At 40.1% G+C, this 23542-nt stretch overlaps 2 protein-coding genes across 3 annotated transcripts in view; both read right to left on the reverse strand.

Annotated features, from left to right (window-relative positions):
• RSU1 (Ras suppressor protein 1) overlaps positions 1–9095 on the reverse strand; it is a 236079-nt gene extending 226984 nt beyond the window's left edge. The window contains exons 1-2 of one of the 2 annotated variants that reach the window (XR_005010507.1): positions 8799–8923; positions 8489–8600 (exon numbers count right to left, since the gene is read on the reverse strand). Coding sequence is in view for 1 of the 2 variants with exons in the window: in XM_036761372.1 (XP_036617267.1) it covers positions 8489–8597 (109 nt within the window). In the remaining variant the exon portion in view is untranslated. Of the gene's footprint in view, positions 1–8488; positions 8601–8798 lie in introns of both variants that reach the window. The other variant, XM_036761372.1, reaches the window with a different exon arrangement.
• Positions 9096–17774: 8679 nt separating this feature from the next.
• CUBN (cubilin) overlaps positions 17775–23542 on the reverse strand; it is a 299579-nt gene continuing 293811 nt past the window's right edge. The window contains exons 65-67 of the mRNA XM_036760230.1: positions 21899–22064; positions 20519–20754; positions 17775–17932 (exon numbers count right to left, since the gene is read on the reverse strand). Coding sequence (XP_036616125.1) covers positions 17822–17932; positions 20519–20754; positions 21899–22064 — 513 coding nt within the window. The 3' untranslated portion in view covers positions 17775–17821. The remainder of the gene's footprint in view (positions 17933–20518; positions 20755–21898; positions 22065–23542) is intronic.

A 23542-nucleotide genomic window follows, 5' to 3' on the forward strand; every position in this document is an offset into this window, starting at 1 on the left:
TTGGAGAGGAGAAAGAGATGGAATCTGTAAGTGAGCAAAGCTACCTTCAGAGATCTGGGGGACCTAAATCTAATGAAGTCTATTTCTACTGCTCTATGGGAACTAGAACAGCTTCAAATTAAAATGTCTGTTTTCACAAACCTCTATGCCTTACTAAGGGGTAACAAGCTCAGGGAGAGAAAACGTGCCTTGGCAGAGAAGCAAGAAGGACAGAGATTCAAGATGCCAATACATCAACTGGTTGAAGATGCCCAAAGATCTGGACAGACAGTCCTAAACAGTTCAGAGAATAAGGTAGAAATGTTGGGGTTTGGGAGGGAAAAAGTTACACAAAATAATAGGGGCCATATGCAGGAAAGCATCTCACAGAGAAAAGCAACTGAATTTTAGCCACCTCTCCCCTTACAAATCAGTAGGGAGCCTGTGATTCTCAACAGCAGGAAACTAATCAAAACATGCCAAGAGGATGATTATTTCATAAGAGCATCAAAAAATGAAGAACTGGTGGAATTAGAGAAGAAACAATGGATTTACTATGAATTTTAAAAAAAAAACCTTCAGCGTATCTAAGGACCACATATAGCCTCATTATTCTCCTTGGTGGCTGCTTTTTCTTGTTTCTGCTCCTTTCGACCTCAAGACTCCCGAGTACAATGCCAACCACGTCAACCCAATGAGACATGGTGACACTGGGGCCTTACTGATGGGCATAAGATAGAGTTGGATGCTTTACTATTCTGAAGTTACTTCTAAGGCTCAGTGACATTTTTTAAAGTGACAAAGTGACGAAAGAACCACAAGGTGGCATTACAGACTTGTTTCAAAACAGCTGAACTTTGTGGACAAAGTTAAAGGAAGCTGCTCCTCTTCCCACTAGGATAAAACAGAAACTCCTCCTTTCACATCTGCAGTCCTTCCTCATCTAGCTTCAAGCTCTCTTTCCTGAGTGATTTCACATTCCTCCCCTTGGCTCGCTCCACTGCAAACAGCTCTATCTGCTGATCCCTATAAATGACATCCATCTTCCACCTCCATGTCTTGGCACTTGGGATATGCACCATGCCTGAAATGCACTCCCTCCTTATCATGGCTTCTTGGCATATGTAGCTCCCTTCAAATCTCAGTTTAAATGCCGCCTCCTGCCAAGACCTTTACTGATTCTCAGTACTCTGTAAATATTTTCTATTTCATATATATTGTTCACCTTACTCCAGGCTCAAAAGAATAGTGGTTTCTTGAGAACAGGGCCAATATCAATTTTGTCTTAGTAGTGCCTAGTATACTTGGCACATAGTAGTCACTTAATAAATGTCTGAAGAATTAAACTGTAAGATCCTTTGTAAGACATGATGCTATAGCTAGAACAATGCAGAGACAGAATCAGTCAGGCACATCACACAGCAATGTAAGAGCTGGAAGCCCATCACAAAAGAATGGGACATACCAAAAGATCTCTGACTCTCTCACGCCATCAGACTGGGCAGTTCAACTTCCTCCCATATATTGTTGGCTTTTAAAATGAAACATTCTGTAACCAGCCAATCTATCCCCTAGAAAGTAGCCTGAGATCACCAGGACACCATAAAAGAATGTGTCAAATGTGAGCCATCATGCAAAAGAACGGCACCAGAACTATGGCTACGATACTATGATGGTCATGATTTGTCCAAAAGCCCTGCAGATAGTCAGCAGCCAGCAAAGCAAAAAAAAAACAGGAGACAGATTTGCTGAAAATATTCATCATTTTCATGGAGGAGACCCAGGGCAAAATCCAAAGGGAAAAGGGATTTCCCCCCTCAATAGTAATGTTTGCCAGATCCCCCTGCCTGCAGAGCCCACTGTTCTGTTTGCACTACAGGAACCACCTCAATGAGATGTCTGGTCACCAGAGAGCCACTGAGCCATTCACAGCTATAGATGGTCAGAGATGGTATGTTGGGTGTGGGCAACAGCACACAGGCCAGTACTGTTGAAAAATAAAATGGCTGTATAGTGCCCGTATTATAACATGCAGATGGACAGGTAGTACAGTGAGTTAAGTCTCTCAGTGTATAATTTTGGAGAGGTACCATAAGGGGAAAGGAACTGGGCTCATAGCTGAATATGAGAAAGAGATCCAGCTGAACAGTACAGTGTACAGTGTGCAGGGTTTTCAATGATCCTAAGCTATTCCCTACTATAAAAGGCCATCTAATGGCCTTCAGTCATCCTAAGTGGCCATGAATTCACAGAATCCCAGGACCTCCAAAGAATCAAAATTTCAGGGGACTCAAGAGACAAAGGAAAGACACACAGCAGGTATAAGCGGGCTACAGCACACTCTCAGTGACAATAGCTCAGTCAGTCCATCAGCAGCTATTAGGTGCTCACTAAGGTGCAGGAATTGTGCTCAAAAACCGGGGACACAAAGAAAGGCACAGAGTACCCCCTAGAGGAGCTCACACTTCTACTTGAGGAAACATGCGAACCGCTAGGAACACGCAATACAAATACAGTGTATCTTAGAGGAGAAGGCACTGGCAGCCAGGGAGATCAGGAAAGGCCTCTTGTGGAAACTGGGATTTCTAATTTAAGGATTAAAAACTGCTTCATGGGCATGATGTCACCTGATCTTCACAACCACCCAGTGAGGTTAGGTATTTTAAGTATCCTCTTCCTTGTTTTAGAGATGAGAAAACTGAGGTTCAGAGAGGATGAGACCAGTGTCCATGGTGCTGGAGATGGCCCTGAAACCCAGACCCCTCTGGCCTCCAACTCTGGCCCCCTTCCCCTATACCATGCTGCTTCTATAGAGGAATATTTCAGGGCAGAATGCTGTGGCCAGCTTCATTACAAACCAAACTGTCCTCAACCTAGAATGGAGTCTGGCCAGGCTTACGCCCCTTTCGGATTAGGTTATTAGACAAAATGCAAACAACTAATCTCCTAAATTTGTAACTCACTTTCCCTACCCCCACATAATCCACCAGCTGCCTGGCACACAGAAGACACTTAATAAATGTTTATTGACTCACTGTTCCTACTTCTCAAATCTTTCTCAAATCCAACCAACCTCTTCTCTCTACTCACACAACCACCACTTTAGTTCATTTAGGCTCTTATCTCTTCTTGCCCTGATTATCTCAATAACCTCCTAATTGGCCTCCCAGCCTGAAGTCTTCCAACACAATCCATCCAACAACCTCCTGCCAAAGGGATTTTCCTTGACCATGTGACTCCCCTACTCAATCAACTGTGGTACCCCCAACTGTCTCAAAGACAAAATTTAACCCTTTTAGCTTTAGAAGCTCTTTACATCCTGGCCCCAGCTCATCTTTCCAGTCTCAGTGGATTATCTCTAAAGCACATAGCACAGCGGCTGGAACATAGGAGGCACTTAAATGCTTGTTCCCTTCCCCAGCACCGGAATTCTGTGATGTAGTCAAACTGGCCTTCTCCTTGTTCTTCAGCCATTACACCCCAGCTTCCCTCCCCATGCCTTTATGCTGCCTGTGCCCCATGCCTGGAAGCCAGCCCCTCTCCACCTCCATCTTACAGCACATTCTCTTCTTTCAAGATGAAACTCAAGCATAATCTTCTCCATGAAGACTTTTCTGGTCTACACACCACCTCCCCAAATACTAGCGCCTTCCCTCCCAAACCACCTAGTATTTAAATACTTTGTATTGATATGTATGTATTCTCTTTATATGTATCTTTATATCTGTTGTGGCAATGGTTCAGTCCTTTCAGTCCAGTCAGACTCTTTGGGGTTTTCTGGGCAGAGATCCTGGAGTGGTTTGCCAATTCCTTCTCCATGTCTCCATTATTAGAATGTTAGCTCCTTGAGAATCGACTATTTCATTCATTGTATTTGTATCCACAATGTCTAGCAAACAGCCTGGTTAATAACAGATGTGTAAAAATGCTGACTGGTTGACTGATCAAAATGACTAAGATGACCCTGCAACCTATAAAGGCTTAGACTCATTTTCAAGAAATGTATTTATTAATGATAAAACCAGTCATTTAATGGTGCAGAAAGATCTCCTGAGCCATGTCCCCAAACATGCACAAATCTTTTACGAAGGCATCCCCCACCACCAACACCACTACATGACAAAGTAGTCTGCCAGATGTGGAAGATGGATATGGGCAGGGTTGGGGAGGAAGCAATGGAACCAAAACTGCAGATGTTTCCAGTCTCCTGCTTCTGGCCTGTCCCTGTTTTCTTGACAACTTCAGTGCCCAAAGTGAGTAATGCCCTAGCACTTTCAGGTTCTCCTCTTCCAAGTTGGTACTGTGTCCTGAAGGGTCAGCTGGAGGTATCACTTCATCAGTTTATCCTCATATTGCAAAAGGTCAACATAGGTAGGTTTTGAACTCTTAAATCAGTACAAAGCATCAGATAAATGAAACATAGGAGATGAGAAACAGAAGGGACCTCAAAGGCCATCTAGCCCAACTCATACTTGAATTCTCCCTCTACAATATGCCTGGACAGATGATCAGCCTCTGATTCAGGACTTTCAGTGTTGGAGAAGACACCACTCCCCAGAGCAGCCTATTCTACTGTCAGACAGTTCTAACTGCCAGAAGTTTATTTTTTTTTACTTACATTAAATTGAAATCTGACCCCACAAATCCCACCCCAATTTTTTCTATTTCTGTCCACTGGTGAGTACCTCCATGGCAACAATTTATACAATTTATCTACAACTTTTCACTCCACCTAAATTTCCCCATCACCCGTCCTAGTTTCCCCAGGCTTAAGGCTTTAAAAGCATTGAAATTTGTGGCTCTTCAGTGTCCTCTTCCAACACTTTTATCAATAACCAAGACCCACTGATTCTTCCTTGCCCAACCTCAAATTCTCTCAGGTCATGAAGGTTCATGCCTTCCTTTCCACTGCCATGGTCAACATTCTAGTCAATCCTCTCACTCCTGGACTATGGCAACAGCTTCCTAAATAGTTCTATCTTCAAGTCATTTACAATCTAAGCTATGGCAAAACATTTGAAAAATTTTTCTCAAAAATCACTCTGACTATTTGTTTGACCTTGTGGAAGGTCCAGACATACATTGGCTCTTGGTGCTCATCGCATGAACTCTTTTAAGGTCCTCCACCAACTGGCCCAACACTTTCTCACTAATCTTATTCTTGCTACTTCCCAACTACTTCTATCAACCCAAGCGAGTCTGTGTGCTCTCTCTCCCACATACCTTGCTGATTTCACTACTTTTAATCAAACCCTTCTCCCTATCTGGAACACCTATTCCTCTCTTTTTCTCTCATCTATGAATTTTGCCTCCTTTACAATATTGCTCAAAACTCATCCTTCAGAAAGTCTTTCCTGATCAATTCCATTAGACATGTTCTACTATGCTTTTTATTTTTTTATTTGACTTTTATTTACACTCTCATGTCATATTTACTCCCATGCCACAAGCTTTTGTTTTTTCAGTTTCTTCTTGGATATCTCTTTCTTTTGAGCAACTTCCTCTTCTGGTTCAGGAACATGTTGCTCCTTTTCAATAAGTATCATCTCAATATGGCAAGGAGAACTCATGTATGGGTTGATTCAACCATGAGCCCTGTAAGTACCCCATCACATTTTGGGAGCCTTGTTAACCTGGATATGCTCAATGACAAGAGAATCCACATCCAAACCCTTCAGTTCTGAATTACTCTCTGCTTTTTAAGCATATGCAGCAAGAACTCAGCACTCTTTTTGGGCCAATGTGTGCAACCCCATTGCTTAGCCTGGGCACACCTGTCATCTCCACCATTATACTGATGGAAGGGAATACATTGTTTCTTCAACGTGACATCTTTCAAATACTTGGTAGCTTTGCAGATATGCATGTCCTTGATAGCTTGGGCTGTTTCACAGGTGTTCTTGAAGTGGATCAGAAATCTGAAGCCCTTGACTTGCATGATTTTGTGGGGTCTCTGGATCAAGAGAGTACCTCACCATTTTAAATGATTACCTAGGACGACTCAAGGGAAGAGCTGCATTTATTTTTATGTTGCACTGTATGCCTTCTTGCCATTTTTTTCACATTTAGGATGCTCTAGTTTCACAAATACAATGTAACTACACGGCTTCTCATCAGTAACCAAATTTTCTACTTCTTTTATCTCTTCCCCTCCAAGTTCTCTGCTCAAAGGTGCTTGACAAATATTCTAAAATCTCGTGGTTAAGCCAGCAGACCTCAAACAGGGATGGAAGAAGCTACATTAGGGCTAAACATGGGATTCTTTCTACTGGCAAATACTCTAGAAGGCCTCACCCTACTTTATCCCACATATTATTACATTATAACTTTTTTGACTTGTAATACCATATTGTTAATAATCTGTTAAATTTCTTAACATCATTATGTATTCCCTCCTCCACCCCCATCACCAAGAGGTAGTTTGCATAGCACCCACACAAATTCACCACTCACCCACACAAATTCACCACTCCTTGAAGTGTATATGTACATGTATATTTTCTTTTATTACTTGACATTTCAAGGATTTGTGATTTCATCAGTTTGGGTACTGCCCTCCATTGACACATATAAAAACCCTAACCACAATTCAGTAGCCAACCATGAAGACTGCATCCAATTCTCTTTACATTTTACAGATTTAACAGATGAGGAAGCAGGACAAGAGAGGGTTAAGTTACTTGCGAAGGCCACACAGATAGCATGTGACAGAGGCAAAATTCAAACACCACATCCTCCAACTCCAAATCCAACAGTCTCCATAATACTATGTTGCCTCCTCTCCTGCTATCTGCATGACAACAAGCCTCTCCAAACTCATCTAGACCAGTCCCTTCAGACATAACTTTCTGGACAAAGCCAGGAAGCCTTTTCCGTTGGGTAGGATCTGCCAGTGGCTGCGTTCTACTGTCACAGCTTGGAGATCGCAGACTCATTTCCACACCACAATGACACATCACAGTTGAACTTAAAAATTCTTTCCACTAATTAAACTGAATTAATACTAATCTTGCTTTGAAGATGTCATTATACCCCTTACAACATAACTGAAGATACCCTGGGGACCCATACAAAACTAGGGCTGGGAGTTACAGCATTACATTTTCAAAACTCTTAGAATTAAATTATTTGGGGAACTCCAGTTTTTAATCACTGAGGGGGCACAAATCTTAAATCAAGAATTCTTAACCTTGTTTTGTGATAGCCTTTGGCAGTCTGGTGAAACCTATGAAATCCTTCTCACAGTAATATTTTTAGATGCACAAAAATACATAGGATTACAAAAGAAAACAATTATATTGAAATGAAATTATCTGCGTATGCATACATGTGTCTATATATGTGCACGTATAGATACATATATGTATATATACACACACATATACCTGTGTGTGGGTGTATATATAGCATTATATGGGATGTATATGTTTTTGTATGGACAGCTAGGTGGCCCAGTGGATAGAGTGCTGGGCCTAGAGTCAGGAAAACCTGAGTTCAAATATGACCTCGGATATTTTCTAGCTGTGTGTCCCTGGGCAAGTCACTTCACCCTGTTTGCCTCAGTTTCCTCATCTGTAAAATGAGCTAGAGGCAAACTATTCCAGTATCTTTGCCAAGAAAACCCCAAATGGGGTTACAAAGAGTCACAATTGAAATGACCGAACAACAAAAAATATGTGTAAGTGTAGGTATGTATGTGTCTATGTATGTATACACATACATACATGCATATGTGTGTGCGTGTGTATGAACTTCATAGACACCATGTTAAGAACCCTTGTCTTCAATTCTCTCCAATGGACTGGGATTCAAGTGTATTGTGTTTTTTGTTTTGTTTTTTGCCATGGTGGCTCATTTTAGTATGTACAAAAGGATATTTTTATAAAAATATACATTCACCATCATGTTATATTTTGAGCTAGAGAAAATATTAGAGATGATCCAGTTAACTTTAGCGGGGCTAAATGTTTGATCAGGGTCTAGTGTAATTGTCTGGTATATGGTAAAATTTGGGCAAAAATTAAAATGATAAAACAAAAAATTATATTGATTCCTTCTAAATCAGAAAAAAAAACTGGTTTGTAAGTCACGTCAAGTTTTCAGGAAGTCTATTAACCCCGTCATGGCACTTCTCTGTGGCACGGCAAATACTCATGGATTGGAGTGGAATGGTGGAACGACTCTGGCCCTGGAGTGGGGAGACCTAGATTCCAATTTCGTCTTGGATGATCGCGGTCAAGCCCCTCAAGCCGGCTGGGCCTCAGTTTCCTCGCCGGTAACACGGGGGTTAGTAGACAGTCGGCTCCTGTGGTCACTTCCACCCTAGACCTATGACTTTACTTTAAACCGGTCGGGATGGGTGCAAAGAGAATAGGAGTTAAAGTTAGGGAGAGTGGCCCGACAGAGGAGCTGTCGGCCGTTTAGAAGCAAGCGGAGCCCTCGCCAACTCTAATGCTTGGGGGAGTTTTGGGGCGCCCCCCGCCCCTGCTCCGGACCGGGGGCTACTCACACAAGCCGTGGACATCTAGCATGTTGGAGATGCCGCGGTCGCACATGTCCACCTCGGGCTGGTTCTTCTCCCGGCTCTCCTCCACCAGCTTCTTCAAAGACTTGGACATGGTCTGCGCGGGGACACAAACAAGGAGCACGGCACGCGTGGGCCGGGGGGTCCCGAGACCCGCGGCCGCCCCGGAGTCCCCTCCCACGCCCAGCCCAGACGGCGGACGGGTCCGGACCCGCCCCCTGCTCCCCGCGCCCCGTCCCCAGGTCGTGGGGCCAGCAGAGGGGTGCCCCCGCCCCTCACTGCCACCCGTACTCACTGTGGAAGGCAGCAGCCTAGGGGATCCCACACAGATCAGCCCGGAGCCCACGAGAGTAAACACGCCCTGTCCCGGACCCCGGCGCAAGCGCAGACGGCGCCGCTCTCAGCTTCGCCCCTCCTCAGGCACCAGAGAAACCCAGGACTCTTCCCAATTTAGGAGAATTGCTCCGAGGCCAGGGCCCCGGGGCGAGGCTCCGCCCCATCTCGGAATGTGGCGCTCCAGGCGGACCAATTACCTCAGTGGACCTGGCCTCAGATTCCGCCCCGCTCAGCTCTCGGCCTCGCCCCTAGGAGTTCGCTCTTACGATGCTGATTGGCTAAGCCGAGGGCGCGTGCGTACGAGCTCTTGCGCATGTCCAGTCGGCCGGCATCCGTTGAGAAGGGGCAGCGGAGACCTCATTGGAAGCAGGAAACTGTGAGGAAGTCCAACAAACGGCCCCTGCACTTGGCGGAGCCTGTGTTATTACAAGGTTGTGCAGCTTTGGGTCCGTTATCTACCATGGTTTTAAGAAGCGTTTTTTGTTTCTTATTTATCATGTATGCAGCTGGCTTTGTATGGATTTGTTTGCACGTGGTCCCCCCCCCCCCATTAGATAGTAAGCTCCTTGAGAACAGGGATTGCTGCCTCTTTTTATATTCTCAATTCTTAACACATTGACCGGAACATAGTAGGCACTTTAATGCTTATGGATTGATTTGTCCCTTACGTAGCTTTTGTATACATTTGTTTACATGTTGTCTACCCCATTAGACTGTACGCTTCTTGAGGGCAGGGACTTTTGCCTTATTTTTGTACCTTCCCCCAACCCTCCCCACCCCCCCCCCACCCCCGCTTAGCATACTGTGCCTGGTACATTGTAGGCTTTTAATTAATGTTAATTGATTGGATCCAAAGACAGAATCCCATGAACTATCCCAGCAAAGTGTCTGGAGGCTTCCGTTATCATTGGCCTTGAGAGGGTTGGGGAATTTAGACAAGGGGGCTCCTTCATCTTGCTTCAAAAACTTGCCTTGCCTTAACGGGTATTCTGTGATGGAGCCCTTGGGCAGTGCCTGGTGCATAATAGAAAGTGCTCAATAAATGCTTGTTCATGTTGACTGGCTGAAAACATTGGACTCCTTTTCAGGATATTGCTTTTAAATGCATCAAATAAAATATATAGGATTTGAAAGGAAACCAATCAGGTTGAAATTGTTATCAAAGGAACTTTTTTTAAAAAGTTGAGGCTCCAGGTTAAGAACCCTTATGTATTCAATTTTTTTAATACCATTTCAGCTGTTTCTCAGACAGCAATTTCCTCATGAAGTTGGTTAGTTATTATATTTGTCTTGGGGAGGAAAAAAAAAACTTCTGTGACTACAGGAAAAGAGCAGAAAAGACGGGATCCTAGGGAGTGGTGCTCTAGATGAATATCTTAGAATTTGGGGTCAAGCCAGTGACTCTTGTTTTAAAAGATAACTTGCACAGCAGCAAGTTTGTTTGTTTTTACCAAATCTATCTAATTGTAATATGCTAATATTACACCTACATTCTTCATCTTCAAAAATTGGAAGCTAACCTGGGGGCACAATTGATGACCCCACACTTGTAAGAGACTTTTAAGTGGGTTAAACCTCAAATCGTGTTTTAAATCAGTAAGTCCTAACCTTGAGTCTGTTAACTTTTTAAAGAACTATTTTGACAATTATTTTAATACAGTTCCCTTGGTAATCCTATATATTTTATTTTATGCAAATAAAAACACTATTCATAAGAAGTATCCATAAGGGTACATGATGTAAAAAAAAAAAAAGTTAACCACTGTGTTAAGCAAAACTGAAGTTGGATATTGGGCTTCTTGAAATTGTGAAATAGGTGAATGTGTGTGGAAGCTTAAACTTCCCTCAAGACTTTTATGTAATAGCCTCTCTCATCAGGCTACCATCTGTCTCTTCCACTCTGTTTACACCTCCCACCCAAAGAACAATTCTCAGCTCCTTCATTCACAGGGAAATAAAAGTAATAATTTAAAAGTTATATTCTTTCTAGTGTGTTTGGAAATATGGTATATAGTACTGCATACATTCCCAGAAATCATACAGGTAGGTATTCCATTTGAAACTCAGCTAGTCAACTTATTGAGGCAGTTAGTACCATAGTCCATTAGCCAATAAAGCATGTGAAGAAGCAAGCCCAATAATTGTTGATCGAAAAAGAAGACTAAAATGTATAGTAATAAAACTTGTTGGGAAACTGGGTGACATAGTAGACAGAGCTTGGGGCCTAGAGTCAGAAAGACCTGAGTTTGTGTCTGTCCTCAGACACTAGCTTTGTGACCCTAGGAAAGTCTTTTCACCTCTTTGCCTCAGTTTTCTTATCTGTAAAATGGGGATAATAAAAGTCCCTATCTCCCAGAGTAGTTGTAAAAATCAATTGAGATAATATTTACAAAGCTCCTGGCACATAGTAGGTATTACGTAATTGTTAGCTATTATACATATACCCCATGTACTCGTGTTGACTCAGCCAAAGGTCTAACAACTTTTCCAGCTGGGGAACAAAGATAAATGTTTAAGGCATCTACTATGCTCATCCACATTTTTAAATGACATGTAGACCAAGTTGAGAGTAAGGATTATAGATTTTAGAGGTATTTAAGAAGTCATCTAATCCAACCCCTTAATTTTACAGGGAGAAAACTGAAATCCAGTAAGGTGCTATGAATGTACCAACTAAATTTCTTGTTAATTTATTGCTCAAGGAAACACAAGTAGTGTTGGGAGTGGGATCTAAACTGAGCTGCCCTTACTTGAAAGCCCATGTCATACTTGTCTGTGTGTTTAACATACATCCCACCTAGAAAGGCAGTGTCAAGCAACGGAAACCTGACTTGAATTTGATATTTTCTAGGCACGAGACCACAGACAAACTAGCCTCTCTGGGCCATGGTTTCCTTTGTAAAATGAGCAGGTTAAACTATATGCTCTCTCGGATCCCTTCTACTTTGAGTAAGACATGTCTGTCTGTCTCAGTCTTAAGTTCTGGGAACTTAGATGTGTCACTTAACTTCCTGATAGTCCTCTGCCATTAGGGAGTTAGTCCTGGGAAAACCTAGGGTTCCCCTATTGACGCTTGCTTTCTGCAACTGGGCTCACGGTGCCCTATTCCCCCCACTCCCCACCAGCCATGCAGGTGCGGATGTCAATAGCTTAAATTTTTGTCCAAGTGTGCAACTTATGCATAAGGAAAGGGCTGTGGGTCACAATGGGAATCATTTCAATGCAAATCTTTATTACAAGCAACGGGGAAGAGGAGACTGGAGACACAGTATAACTCACATAAAAGTGGCACTGCATTGAGGAGCACAGAGACCATTAAGCAGGGTCCATTAAGCAGGAAGGGCTCCAAGTTGCCCTTCTGAGAGTAGGATTCTCACACTCTGATTTGGGGTAGCCCCCTTGGATCTGGCTGATTTTCTTATCAGGGATAAGGGGAAAGTATCTTGGGGATTTGTCATCAGGGAGTAAAATGAGCTGGTAGTAAACAAAATATCATTTGAGAGAGACAGCTATATAAACCTTCAAAAAAGGACATTTTCAGTATTTTTCCATAAGTATGTCTATAAGCTTATATATAGCCTCCCTTAAGGGGAGAACATCAGGCCTGATCTTACAACCATGGTTCCCATGCACAGATTCTATCAGCTACTGCCTCCCTTATGGGGAGACTCATGGTGGTCTCAAGACCAATAGGCCTAATCTTATAAAAATCTATAAAATGACAAGTTTGAACAAATGAATATGTAAAGTTCCTTCCTCATCTAAATTTGTGATCCTATGATCTGTGTGCAGGGCTTGCAAAAAAATCATAATTCTCAGACTAGGCTTTGCTGTATAACAGAGGTTCATGTAAGTAGTACTAGATGTAACCCAGGGCCCCTACCTTCTTCTCTGGACTTGAACCCAATCCAATATTTGAGGTAATGCCTCAAAATGCTTTTTTTCATTCTTATCTCACTCAGAGTCAGTCACCTATGGGGAATCTCAGAGTATATTTTATTTATAAATCTCCACTGGTATGGATAAAAGGGTTCAGAGATCCCACACAAGCACTTGTGGTAACAAGGCATACCAGATATAGGACAGCTTTTATTTTACCCCACGAAAAATGCATTAATGTGTAACTTTCACTAAGTAACCCATAACAGTCATTGTAATTGTCTTCTGTCTCCCAGATTTATAGCACCACCTTGTGGTTTGAATTACCCTTGAAAGGAAATACACCTGAAGTTGTTAGAGAAGAAACTGTGAGGCTGGTTCTATCCAGGAATCACCACCCCCTTCTCCATCCAGGAGACTGGGGTTCTGGAACTCCCACTATTTGTCCATAGTGTTCCCTTTTCTATGGTTGCCATGTCTTTGGCTAGGAGGTTGGGCCACTGCTTCCCCAATGCTTTTGGTATGTTGTTTCATCCCTTATTTTTACATAATTATTAATTGTTCTTATGCTTCATTCTTTGATCATTCATTGTTTATGATTTCATTAAGTCTCCCTTTGTCCTTTGTTTGGGTACCTGGGATTGATTAGCATTTTTACTGCATGATGGTCTAGAAAGGATGTGTTTAATATTTCTGTCTTTTAACATCTACTTACAATATATATATATATATATCTCTGTACCTTAATTCATGATCAATTTTTCATAGTTCCATGTGGTATTAAGAAATACAAATTTTCTTTAGTATTTCCATTAAGCAGATGATATCAGTCTTTTAGCTCTGGTTTCTCCATCCATTAGTTCAATTCTTTATTTTCCCTTTTGTTGAGCTTTCTATTAGATTTGTCCAAAACTAAGAGAAGGACATTGAAGTCTCTAGCCATTATTGGATTACTGTCTATAGTCTTGTAATTCAGTTAATTTTTCCTTTATGAATTTATATGCTAAGGTATTTGGAGAATATAATTTTAATGGTGACATGTTTGTTGTCTATGCTTCCTTTTGGCATAATATAGTTTCTCCTTTTTATCTTTTTTATGTTATAAATTTTTGTTTTTACTTTGATTAAAACTCCTGAATTTTTTTACTCAGTTGATGCATAGTAAATTTTGTTCCATCCCCTCATATTTATTCTGTGTATATGTTTATTTTTAGATGTATTTCTTGTAAGCAACAAATTGTGAGGTTTTATTTTCTAATCCAATCTGTCACTCTTTTCCCTTTTATCGGACTTTTAAAATCCATTCACATTTAAAATTATGAGTTGAGCTTCTATTTTCCTCAATTTGTCTAATTTTTTTGCATTAGGATTTTTTGTTTATCTTCCTCTTTATATATATAATACTTTGTCTCTTTAGTTATTTTTTATTAAAGTACTTTAGGGAAACCCTATTTCCATAGGTTCTCTTTCCCTCACTCTCAATCTCTCTTCCCATTTGTCACCCCTTTCTGTAGTTTTGGAGTTTTACTTTACTTATTAATTCCTTTTTATTTCCTCCTTTTACCTATTTCTCTAATTCTTTTGCTCTTTTTTCTTATTCAAGTAGTTAAATAAAATCTCCTTCTTCTCTTCAAGTTGTTTTGTTAGTTTTTTAAATTACATACCTTTTTTTCTAAAATGGATTTATTTTCCCCTTTCTCTTCATTAAATCTCTTCCCTTCATATATATTCTATACTTTAGGCTTTGATTCATGGTCCTTATTTCTTCTGTAGTCTTTGTATTCCTCATGGAATTAAACCTTTTAAGTTCCCTATTTTGAGTTCTGCTTTCTAATTAGTTTCTATATCACTGCCTTGTAAATCTTATCCCAAACCACATTTTTTTTTCAGTTCTGTCTTGTTCTTAGACGTACCAACTCCTTTAGGAAACTGAGAGCCTAGAAGTATTGTCCAATGGCAGATATTTTCCCAGTATTCCTGATTGTGTATTTCATTACTTTCACTTGACCTCTCCATGATTATTTCCCCCCATTTTCCATGAAGACTCTGGGTCCATGGCCTCCTTCTTTTCTGGATAGTTGCCCCTAGGAGCTAGATTCCCTGTCTTCTGAGGCAAGATGGTATCCATCCATTGAGGTACAACATGGTTTTATTGATAGTAGTCTCACTGAGCACCAAATTCCTGCAAATTATACCCACTGTAAAGTCTCCATAACCTATATAGGTTGCTTTCTACTCCTTTAGTCGTAATCTTCAGTGGAACCTCTTCCCAACACTAAATCAAAATTACCCATTTTCTTCCCCCATTTCAGTCTCTCCTTTTTTGCCACCTCACCCATTTTCCAGTAGACCCTCTTCTTCCTAAGAGACATAGGACTTACTTTCCCTTCATTTTTTACCATTAACTTGATTAGGATATATCACATATTCCCCTTCTATTTTCTTCCTCCCCTCTCCCATTTTATGTTCTCTCACAGTCTGCGGCTCATTCCCACAAAAAAAAATGATTCATGTGCTTTGAGATTTAATCCATGAGGTTTCAGACCTGTCCCTCCACCATCAACCCTTGTCTTCTTGGGCCCTTTTAGAAAGGAATCTCTTAGTGGTTTCCATTTTGTTATCTGTTGCTGCTGCTGCTGCTGTTTTTAACTCCATAGGTGTCTGTCTCTTTTTCCAGTTTTTCCCCCTCTTTTTTTCTGGGGTAATTTATTCCATTACTTGCGCCATCCTTGGTTGCCAGATTTGTTTAGCTTTTTTGCATTTCTATCATCTGGAGTATATCGAAGCAAATAATCTGCTAACATCATTTTTTGTGTGTGGGGCAGTGTTTCATTGATAATGAGGCTCAGCTTTGCAGGGTATACCACCTTAGGTTGGATCTTGACCTCCTTTGCTCTTTGGAAAGTATTATTCCATTTCCTTCTGTCGTTTCTGGTGGGTCCAGAATACTCTTACATTATTCAAATTCCCTTTCCTTTATATTTAAGATATTTCTTCTGGTTGCTTGAAGAATTTGCTACTTGTCATCAGAATTATTTGATTTAACCTCAAGTTATCTTGGAGTTTGCCACATAGGGCTTTTTGTTTGTTTGTTTTTCTGGAGGTGAGCTGTGGATTGATTCTTTTGATTGAGTTTGGTTTTTGTGTTCAGAAGTTCTGAGCAGTTTTCTTGTATTATTTCTTGCACTGTCGTATTCAGGTTTTTTGACTTGTGTTCTTCTGGAAGAGGTTGAATCTTTAAGTTATCTCTGCACATCCTATCATTGATTTGCTTCCATATAAATCATGTTTTCTTTTAATTTTATTGCTATTTGCTTTCTTTTTGTGGATAGTCCTTTACTTCTGCATTTATACACCCAGTTGGTTATCCTCTCTTTTTTGAGACTTATCACTATGAATTCAAGTTATTCTCTTTTTTCATTTATTTCTGCTTGTGAAGGCCATAAATTCTATTTCCACAATTCTTAGTTATCTTTTAAAGCATTCAGGACCTACTGCTGTAGTTCCATGCTCTCTTGGGAATCCACAGGGTTCTCTGCCTCATCAAGTGTTGACTGATTTTACTTTGTTTTGCATTATTTATTCAGAAATGTTTGGACCCATTTAAATCTCCTCTAGGTAATCTTCCCTTCTGTTACTAACATCTTCCCTGTTGGGCTACCTACTTATGCCCATGGTTTTTAACTAAGTTTTCTTTTCTTTCTCCTAAGATCTTTGGTAACTTCAAGCAGTTAATCCATAGTCCCTAAGGTGCTCGCTCAGTATCAATTCATATAAAGAGTGGAATAAAAAAGGGAGACGTATACTCCTCTGAGGTCTTCATCAGTATTGTAGAGAAAAAGCTTGGGAAGAATTCAAATGGAAGAGAACTTTTTATTGATATTGAAGTTGTATTTGCAGATGAGATTGTACTCATTGCATATAGTTAAGCTCCAGAACATTATAAAGTTTTCTCAATTAAATTCATAATCATTTAAAAAAAGATTGGTGTAACTATTCACACTGTAGGGAAAAAAGGAAGGAAAAAAATGCATTTTGTTCAAGAACAAGTGTCTAGGTCTAGAATTGAAGAGGAAAAAAGTTCTGTCCAAGTTACATTTGGGAGAATGTGCAATACTTTCAATGATCCCACACTTCTTGCTTCTAGAAAAATTCATCTGTTGCTATTGGGATGTGAATCATGGAACACCAGTCTTACAGGATTCAGAATTGCGAGTGATAGCTAGATCAATGAAAACATATGTTGTGAGTACAAGTATGCTGCAGCATGTCACCAACAGTGACTTTACCTTCTGGAGAAGGTGTCATCAAAGTCACAGGGGATCAGAAAAGAAGGTGGGCCGGTGATGTAATGATAATGAGATAACTGGCTTTAGTTGGATGTCAGTCCCTTTTTTTTCAGAGGTGTTGAACCCCTGTCTCCCCCCTCCCCCCACCACACAGACACACACACACACACACACACACACACACACACACACACACACACACACACACACACACACTGGTGGCCCTGGTTCCCAACTGGCTGCTACTGCTGGAGTACAGTAGATGTGCTCTGCCCCAACAAAGCAAGTGCTTCCATTGTTGGTATGAATGCCCCCATTAATGACCTCAGAGACCCAATAAAGTATGCATGTATATGTGTTTATATAGTGAATTACCACATTTTTAGTGAACTTCAAAAATTAATATAGCACAATTGTTAAAATCTTGCTATGTTAGGTTTATTTTCTCATGATCAACATTTATAATGCAAAACACATTTCTGGTCAAATTTTTTTTCATTTTTAGATTTGCAAAACAATTTTAACATGCCTTTTAAGTAAACATTTAAGAAACATTTTTATTTTAAATTACGAAACATAATTTAAAATATAGCATATCTAAAGCTCCAGGAGATTTCACTTTACATCCAATGGTTGTAAATATTTTTTCATGATGGAAGAAATGAAAGTACAAGTTGTTTTTAACAACAGAACTAGACAATAAATAATGTTCAACTTTCATTTATTACAATAGCAGCATTCTGTCAAACACTTTATGAGCTGATTATCTCTTCAGTAGAACCGAAGTGCCAACTAAAAAGAGTGCATTGAACATCTAAACACTGCTCCAGGTTAATTGGAAGGCTGATGGGGAAACTGCATACTCAGCATGAAATTTGATAAAGACACGATGAGTAGAAGCTACAAATGGAGCTATATTTGTATCCTAAAATTTAAAAAAGAAAGAAAGACATTAGATATTCACAAATTTAAGCATTTTTCTTAGAGATGATCACATAAGTAAAAGCACTACATGGATAGACATTATTAAATTTTCATTGATCCTTCCTATGCCACCTACTGTGGCATGGACAATAAGCTGTATAGAGGAGTTCAGAAAAGGGAGAGATGGCACTGGCCTAGAGTGGCTTGGGAAAGAAAATCTTATAATGTTAAAACTGGAAAACTGAAGAGATGTCTTCCCTCATTCCTGATATTTGAAAGTAAGAAAACTAAGACCCAGAGGTGTGGGATAACTTGCCAAAGGTCATAAAGAATCACTGACAATGATATTCCTGGCTTCTAGTCTAGTCTTTTCATGCTGCCTCTACTTTTTTTGGCGGGGAGAGAGAGGGAGGGGGAGGGTGTGGTGGTCAGGGTCAAGTGACTTGCCCAGGGTCACACAGCTAGTATCTTAGGATGGATTTGAATTCAAGTCAGTACTCTATTGACTGTGCCACCTAGCTGCCCCTATATCTCTCCTTTTAAAGGTAGGATAGTGTAGTAGAAAGGGCAATGAATTTTTTTTCAGTTAAATGTTATTTATTGTATTAATATTATCAATACAGTATTATATGGCTTATATGTCCTTTATTGCATTACCTTCATTATTCATCACTGGGTATAAAAATCTGATAGTTCCTTAGCTTTAATTTGATCCACTTTTTGTAACCGTTAAAATTCCTTTGCCTTATTTTTTTAGTTGTCCAAATTCTGAAGCAATTGGTGATGAGGTATTTACCCAATAGTAATTCAACTTAATTTATATTGCAAGAAAAATTCTAATTCTTTATACAAAGAGTATTTTCCATGCAAGTATCTTCCATTGTAATGAAGAACATTGTCTTACAGTCTTCATGTAAGAAATCTAAACTAAAATCTAAACACCAAGTGAATGAATCATGGGATTTTAGAGATAAAAGGGGACCTCAGAAAACGGTTAGTCCAACTTCCTCCTTTTACAGAGGAGAAATCAGCTCAGAGGGATTAAGTGATTTGTCTAAGGTCAGTGGCAGAGCAAGAATTACAATTCCTCTCTGTCTTACAGGGCTGCTATGAAAAAGAAATACTAAGATAATGGCTATATATGTGATAGCATACTGGAAAAGATCAACTGCTACTCAGATATAAAACTGGGAGGTTTTGGATCCAGATCTATGATTTCATCAGCACAGGGAACTCTTGGTGCAGAAACTCTTCCAACAGAGATCAATAAACCCATCTCTCACCATCCAAATGTAAGTAATTACATTAGGCTATACACAGGATATGAACCCAGGTTTTCCTGACTCCAAGGTATCTATGATGTCCATTATGCCACCCTGCCTTCCAAGGGAATATTATTTATTTAGCAGTATACATTTTTATATGGTTACATTTTTTTCCTTTTCTAAATGGTTACAAATTTGTAATTACATATCAAACCCCTTTCATGAACTCATCTCCTAAGCCTACATGCAGCATTGCCCTTATCAGAATTTTTCTGGGAAGGGTAGATGTGGGGCTGATGGGTCTGGGCCTGTTATTTTATCAGTGTAAGAAGCTCCTAGAGTTCACAATCCCTCCACAGGTATAGATGAGCACACCATCTATTACTGAAAGTCTTAAAGAGCTGCCTGGATAAGCTGAGTGACTTGTCTGTGATGTTAGAGATAAGCCTTGAACCCTAAATTGCCTTGTTCTAGGACCATCCTTTATTCATTGTGCCACATTGCAGTTTTTTGTGAAATATGAACATCAGATTTTATTATGTAATACCTCTTTAATTCTTCTTTTGGCATTACATAATGGGACGATGCTATGTGCATAGTATGGTTTGTCTAGACATTAAAATTCCATCTGTTTATCCATAAGGATGCAGTTACACAGCCTACTTTCTTTTACATCATTATTATTTCTAATAATAACAACTCACTCAGAGCTCTGCTTTCCTTAAAACCCTGTGGGGTAAATAGTTTGAGTGTTAGTATCTCCATTCTACAGGTGAGGAAACTGAGACCCTGAGAAGTTAAGAGACACAAGTAGTATGTGTCTGAGTCAGGCCTTGAACGTGGCGCTCCTGAGTCCAAGTCCAGTGATATTCCCACTCTATCCCACTGACTGTCTTACATCACTCAGACCAATCCTCCCAAAACACTTTTCCCAGTACAAAATAAGGAGATTAAGCTAAGTATTCCTTGTGTTTCTTTTAACTATTGTATTCAGCATTAGTTCAGTTTTTCTGTGTTTCTTGTCTGAGTATTTCTACAATTTTAAGCAATTACATTGGGTGGCACCATGTTTCTGTGGCCTTTTTACTGGGCTACTTCATTCAGATGCTGTACGTAAAAACTGCAAGTGAACATATGTTAATGTTGTTAAAAGCCCTCTAGATGGTGCTCAATCCTCCAAAATGGAAAGAAAAATTTAACTACACCTTATCCAAAAAGGCTCTCATTTTGCTACTTTGCTTTTCTTAGCACATTAAGTTACCTACATCTTATATAACATTTTTAATAAATAAAAGGTGGCTCTCAGAGATCATTTCACTCACCGCTCCACAGTATGGTCCAGATGATGGAGAGCTAATATCAGGTCCGTCATAAAGAATCAGATAGTTTTGGATGCAATCTCCTGGATCATCAATGCTGATAAAATAAAAGCTGACTGTAAGGGTTCTCCCGGCAGGAGCAGCAATAGTCCACTCACAGTGAGTGTTGTTCTCATAGGTACCAGGGTAGCCAGGACTAGTAAGAGAGCCAGCCTCCCCATAGAGAGTTCCACCACAGCCTGGAAGAACAGTTGGAAGGAGGTTAGCCAGATTTCAACATACACACAATGATCAGAATTAAAGTTCCTTGTGAAATATATATAGGAAGTTACAAAAAGACGTCTCTTCTACAGGTCGCTGGAGGATCTCCTGTAACCACAGTGATGGGGAAGGCCCTCAGCTTCATGTCTCTAAATAGAGCTGGCTCTGAGTTAGTTTCTTCCAGGCCTGTTACCCTCAAATGAGAAGTTTAGAACAAAAGGAAGGGGAAAGTGAGAAGAAAAGTAAGAAAGATTAGGAACAATTCTACAATTCTATGTTTCTAGCTGTGTGGATCTATTTGTATACAGTGATGTGAAGGCAGCTGATGGGGATGAAAGACAGTAAGACAGTAAGGGATAGGAAGGAAGACTGGAAATGAAGATTAGGAGTTAGTACCATTCTAAAAAGTCATCATCTGCTGACCTTAATACTAGGACTGGCAAATTTCAAGCCAAAAATCTAAAAGTTATTAATATTTATTAAATTATTAAAAAAAACCATATTTATTTATGAAATAACCGTGATGTATTAGCTATAATACAGAGATTGTCTAGGAAGGATTTCTACCCTCCATCAGCATCTATGACACATGATGTTTGGAATGAAGAGGTAATTCCTTCTCCTTTCGTGGTCTGGCTATAATAGTGATAACCTAACAATCTTTCACTCTTTGATGTTATATAAAAACAGAAAAAACAACTATTAACAAAGTTTTCCTATCTCTGAGATTTGACAATGCACTTAATGATAAATAATGGCCCATTACTGCACCTTTCTGAGTCTCTAACTTATTTCAGGAGACAGAATGGTCATTGTGAAACATCCATGCATATACATAATATTTAACATGTTTTAAAAACTAGCATTTTTTCTAAAAAGATGCATTTTATCCTGAGAGTTGATCAAAATGGATAAAAATGTAGTGACAAAAAGATAAAATTTAAGCAGGAATTTTTAGATTTTCACTAAGTGAACCCTTCTGCTTTCCTCAATCAAGTGTATGAATAACTGGAAAACACATTATTCCACCTTTGTCTTTTGCTTTTCCCAGCAGCTATTCCAAGATTTTCTTACTGACTCTATCACTGGAAGAGCAAGAATAGCCTGCATCTAATGGCTTACCAAAGGGGGATGACGTCCACAGAATTTCATATCCGTGGCCTGAGTGGATAGAGTCACTCTTAAATCGTAGATACAGAAGGTGGTTTTTAGAGAAGATGGGATTAGGAAGCTGAGTGCCACAGTATTTGCCAAGTAATGGGGAACTTCCATCACTCCCATTTCTTACCTGTAAAAAAGGCAAAGTCATTAACTGTTTAATATCAGTCCTATTTTACCCCCTGCCTCTATCACTCTAGAAGAGTCAACAGAACTAGAGTTTGAAAAAGCCACATACAAAATTGCAGCTTCTTATTTTTGCCAACTCCTTGAGCTGACTCAGTACTTAGGTGCTTTGAGAATGCCCTATTAAACTATAGTCATCATGATTCCAAGCCCAGTACTCCATCCACACTGCCACACTTTATATAAAGGGGCAGGGTACAAAAACCCCTTAAATCACATATTAAAGTCCATATGCATTTAAAATGAGATCACATGTGCAAAAAGCTTTGAAACCTTAAAGGGTTCCAGGAATATTCTATCCTCAGACCAGCTCAGTGAATGAGGAGTCCAGTCATGGAACCATCATATCAAGAGTGAACCACTTCTGTCTCCCTCTCTGGGATGGCCTGCTCCACCTCCATGCCATCTCTCTGGTATTCCCTCCACTTATTAGCTTGTACCACCTTGTGACATAGGTCTTCTTATTATCCTCATTTTAAAGATGTGGAAAATGAGAGGAGAGAAGGACTTGCCCATGGCCACATAGTAAACAATGGAGATACATGTCCAGCATTATTTTTTACTATATTATGCTCCTTCTCAGCCTGAAAAAAACCTCTAGAAATGGTTTGGGGTTGGTTTTTTTTTTCAGAACCTCCTAGTATTGTATATATGCTGATCATGCAAATCAGTTACAGAGAATAGGCTTTATAACTGTAAAATTTCAACGTTGATTACATGTTGTAACCTAAGGGAGATGTTGAAGATGCCATGCACAAAAATGCTTCTTCCCAGGCAGGAGGCATTACCCTCATTAGCACAATGCCTAGCACATAGTAAGTGTTTAATAAATGTTTTGATATCTCATTGCCTGACAATAAGGTGTTAGTGACGTGCCAAATCAACTTTCTTCTCGATAGGAGGGATGAGGAAAAAGTGGAATTTGGGGGACCTCCCTAAGGCTCCTTTTTCATCGGACATGAATGGATCACCTGACTTGCTTTAGGAGGTGGGGGATCTGAATTTGATTCCATTTAACAAGAAAGGTTCAGCAGCCTTTTCTTGGGTGAGGTCATCAGTCTCTTTAAAGTAATAACATAGCTAGCCATTTACTTATTAAGAGATATTTACATGCTCAAAACCAGGTTTCACTTTTACAAACGAAACAAAAAAGTGTGCTCTGGGGCTGCTGTAGACCGAAAAAGAGAGCTGGGGCTGACTCCCCAGTAGTCAGATGAATACATATTATCAGACCCTTGTTCCTTTATCCAGTTTTTTTATTAGTAAAGTTGTGATGTTGAGTATATCCCCCCAATTTGAGCTCTGGCATATAACAGAGGGATGAAGGGACAAGCAGACTGAATGGCCCCCTCTGGTGGAGGAAAGAAGCCACAGCAGCAGGAGAGCAAGCAGGAACACTCAGCCAGTCCCTGTTCCTGTAGA

This window comes from Trichosurus vulpecula, chromosome 5 (genome assembly GCF_011100635.1).
Source record: "Trichosurus vulpecula isolate mTriVul1 chromosome 5, mTriVul1.pri, whole genome shotgun sequence".
NCBI lineage: Eukaryota > Metazoa > Chordata > Mammalia > Diprotodontia > Phalangeridae > Trichosurus > Trichosurus vulpecula.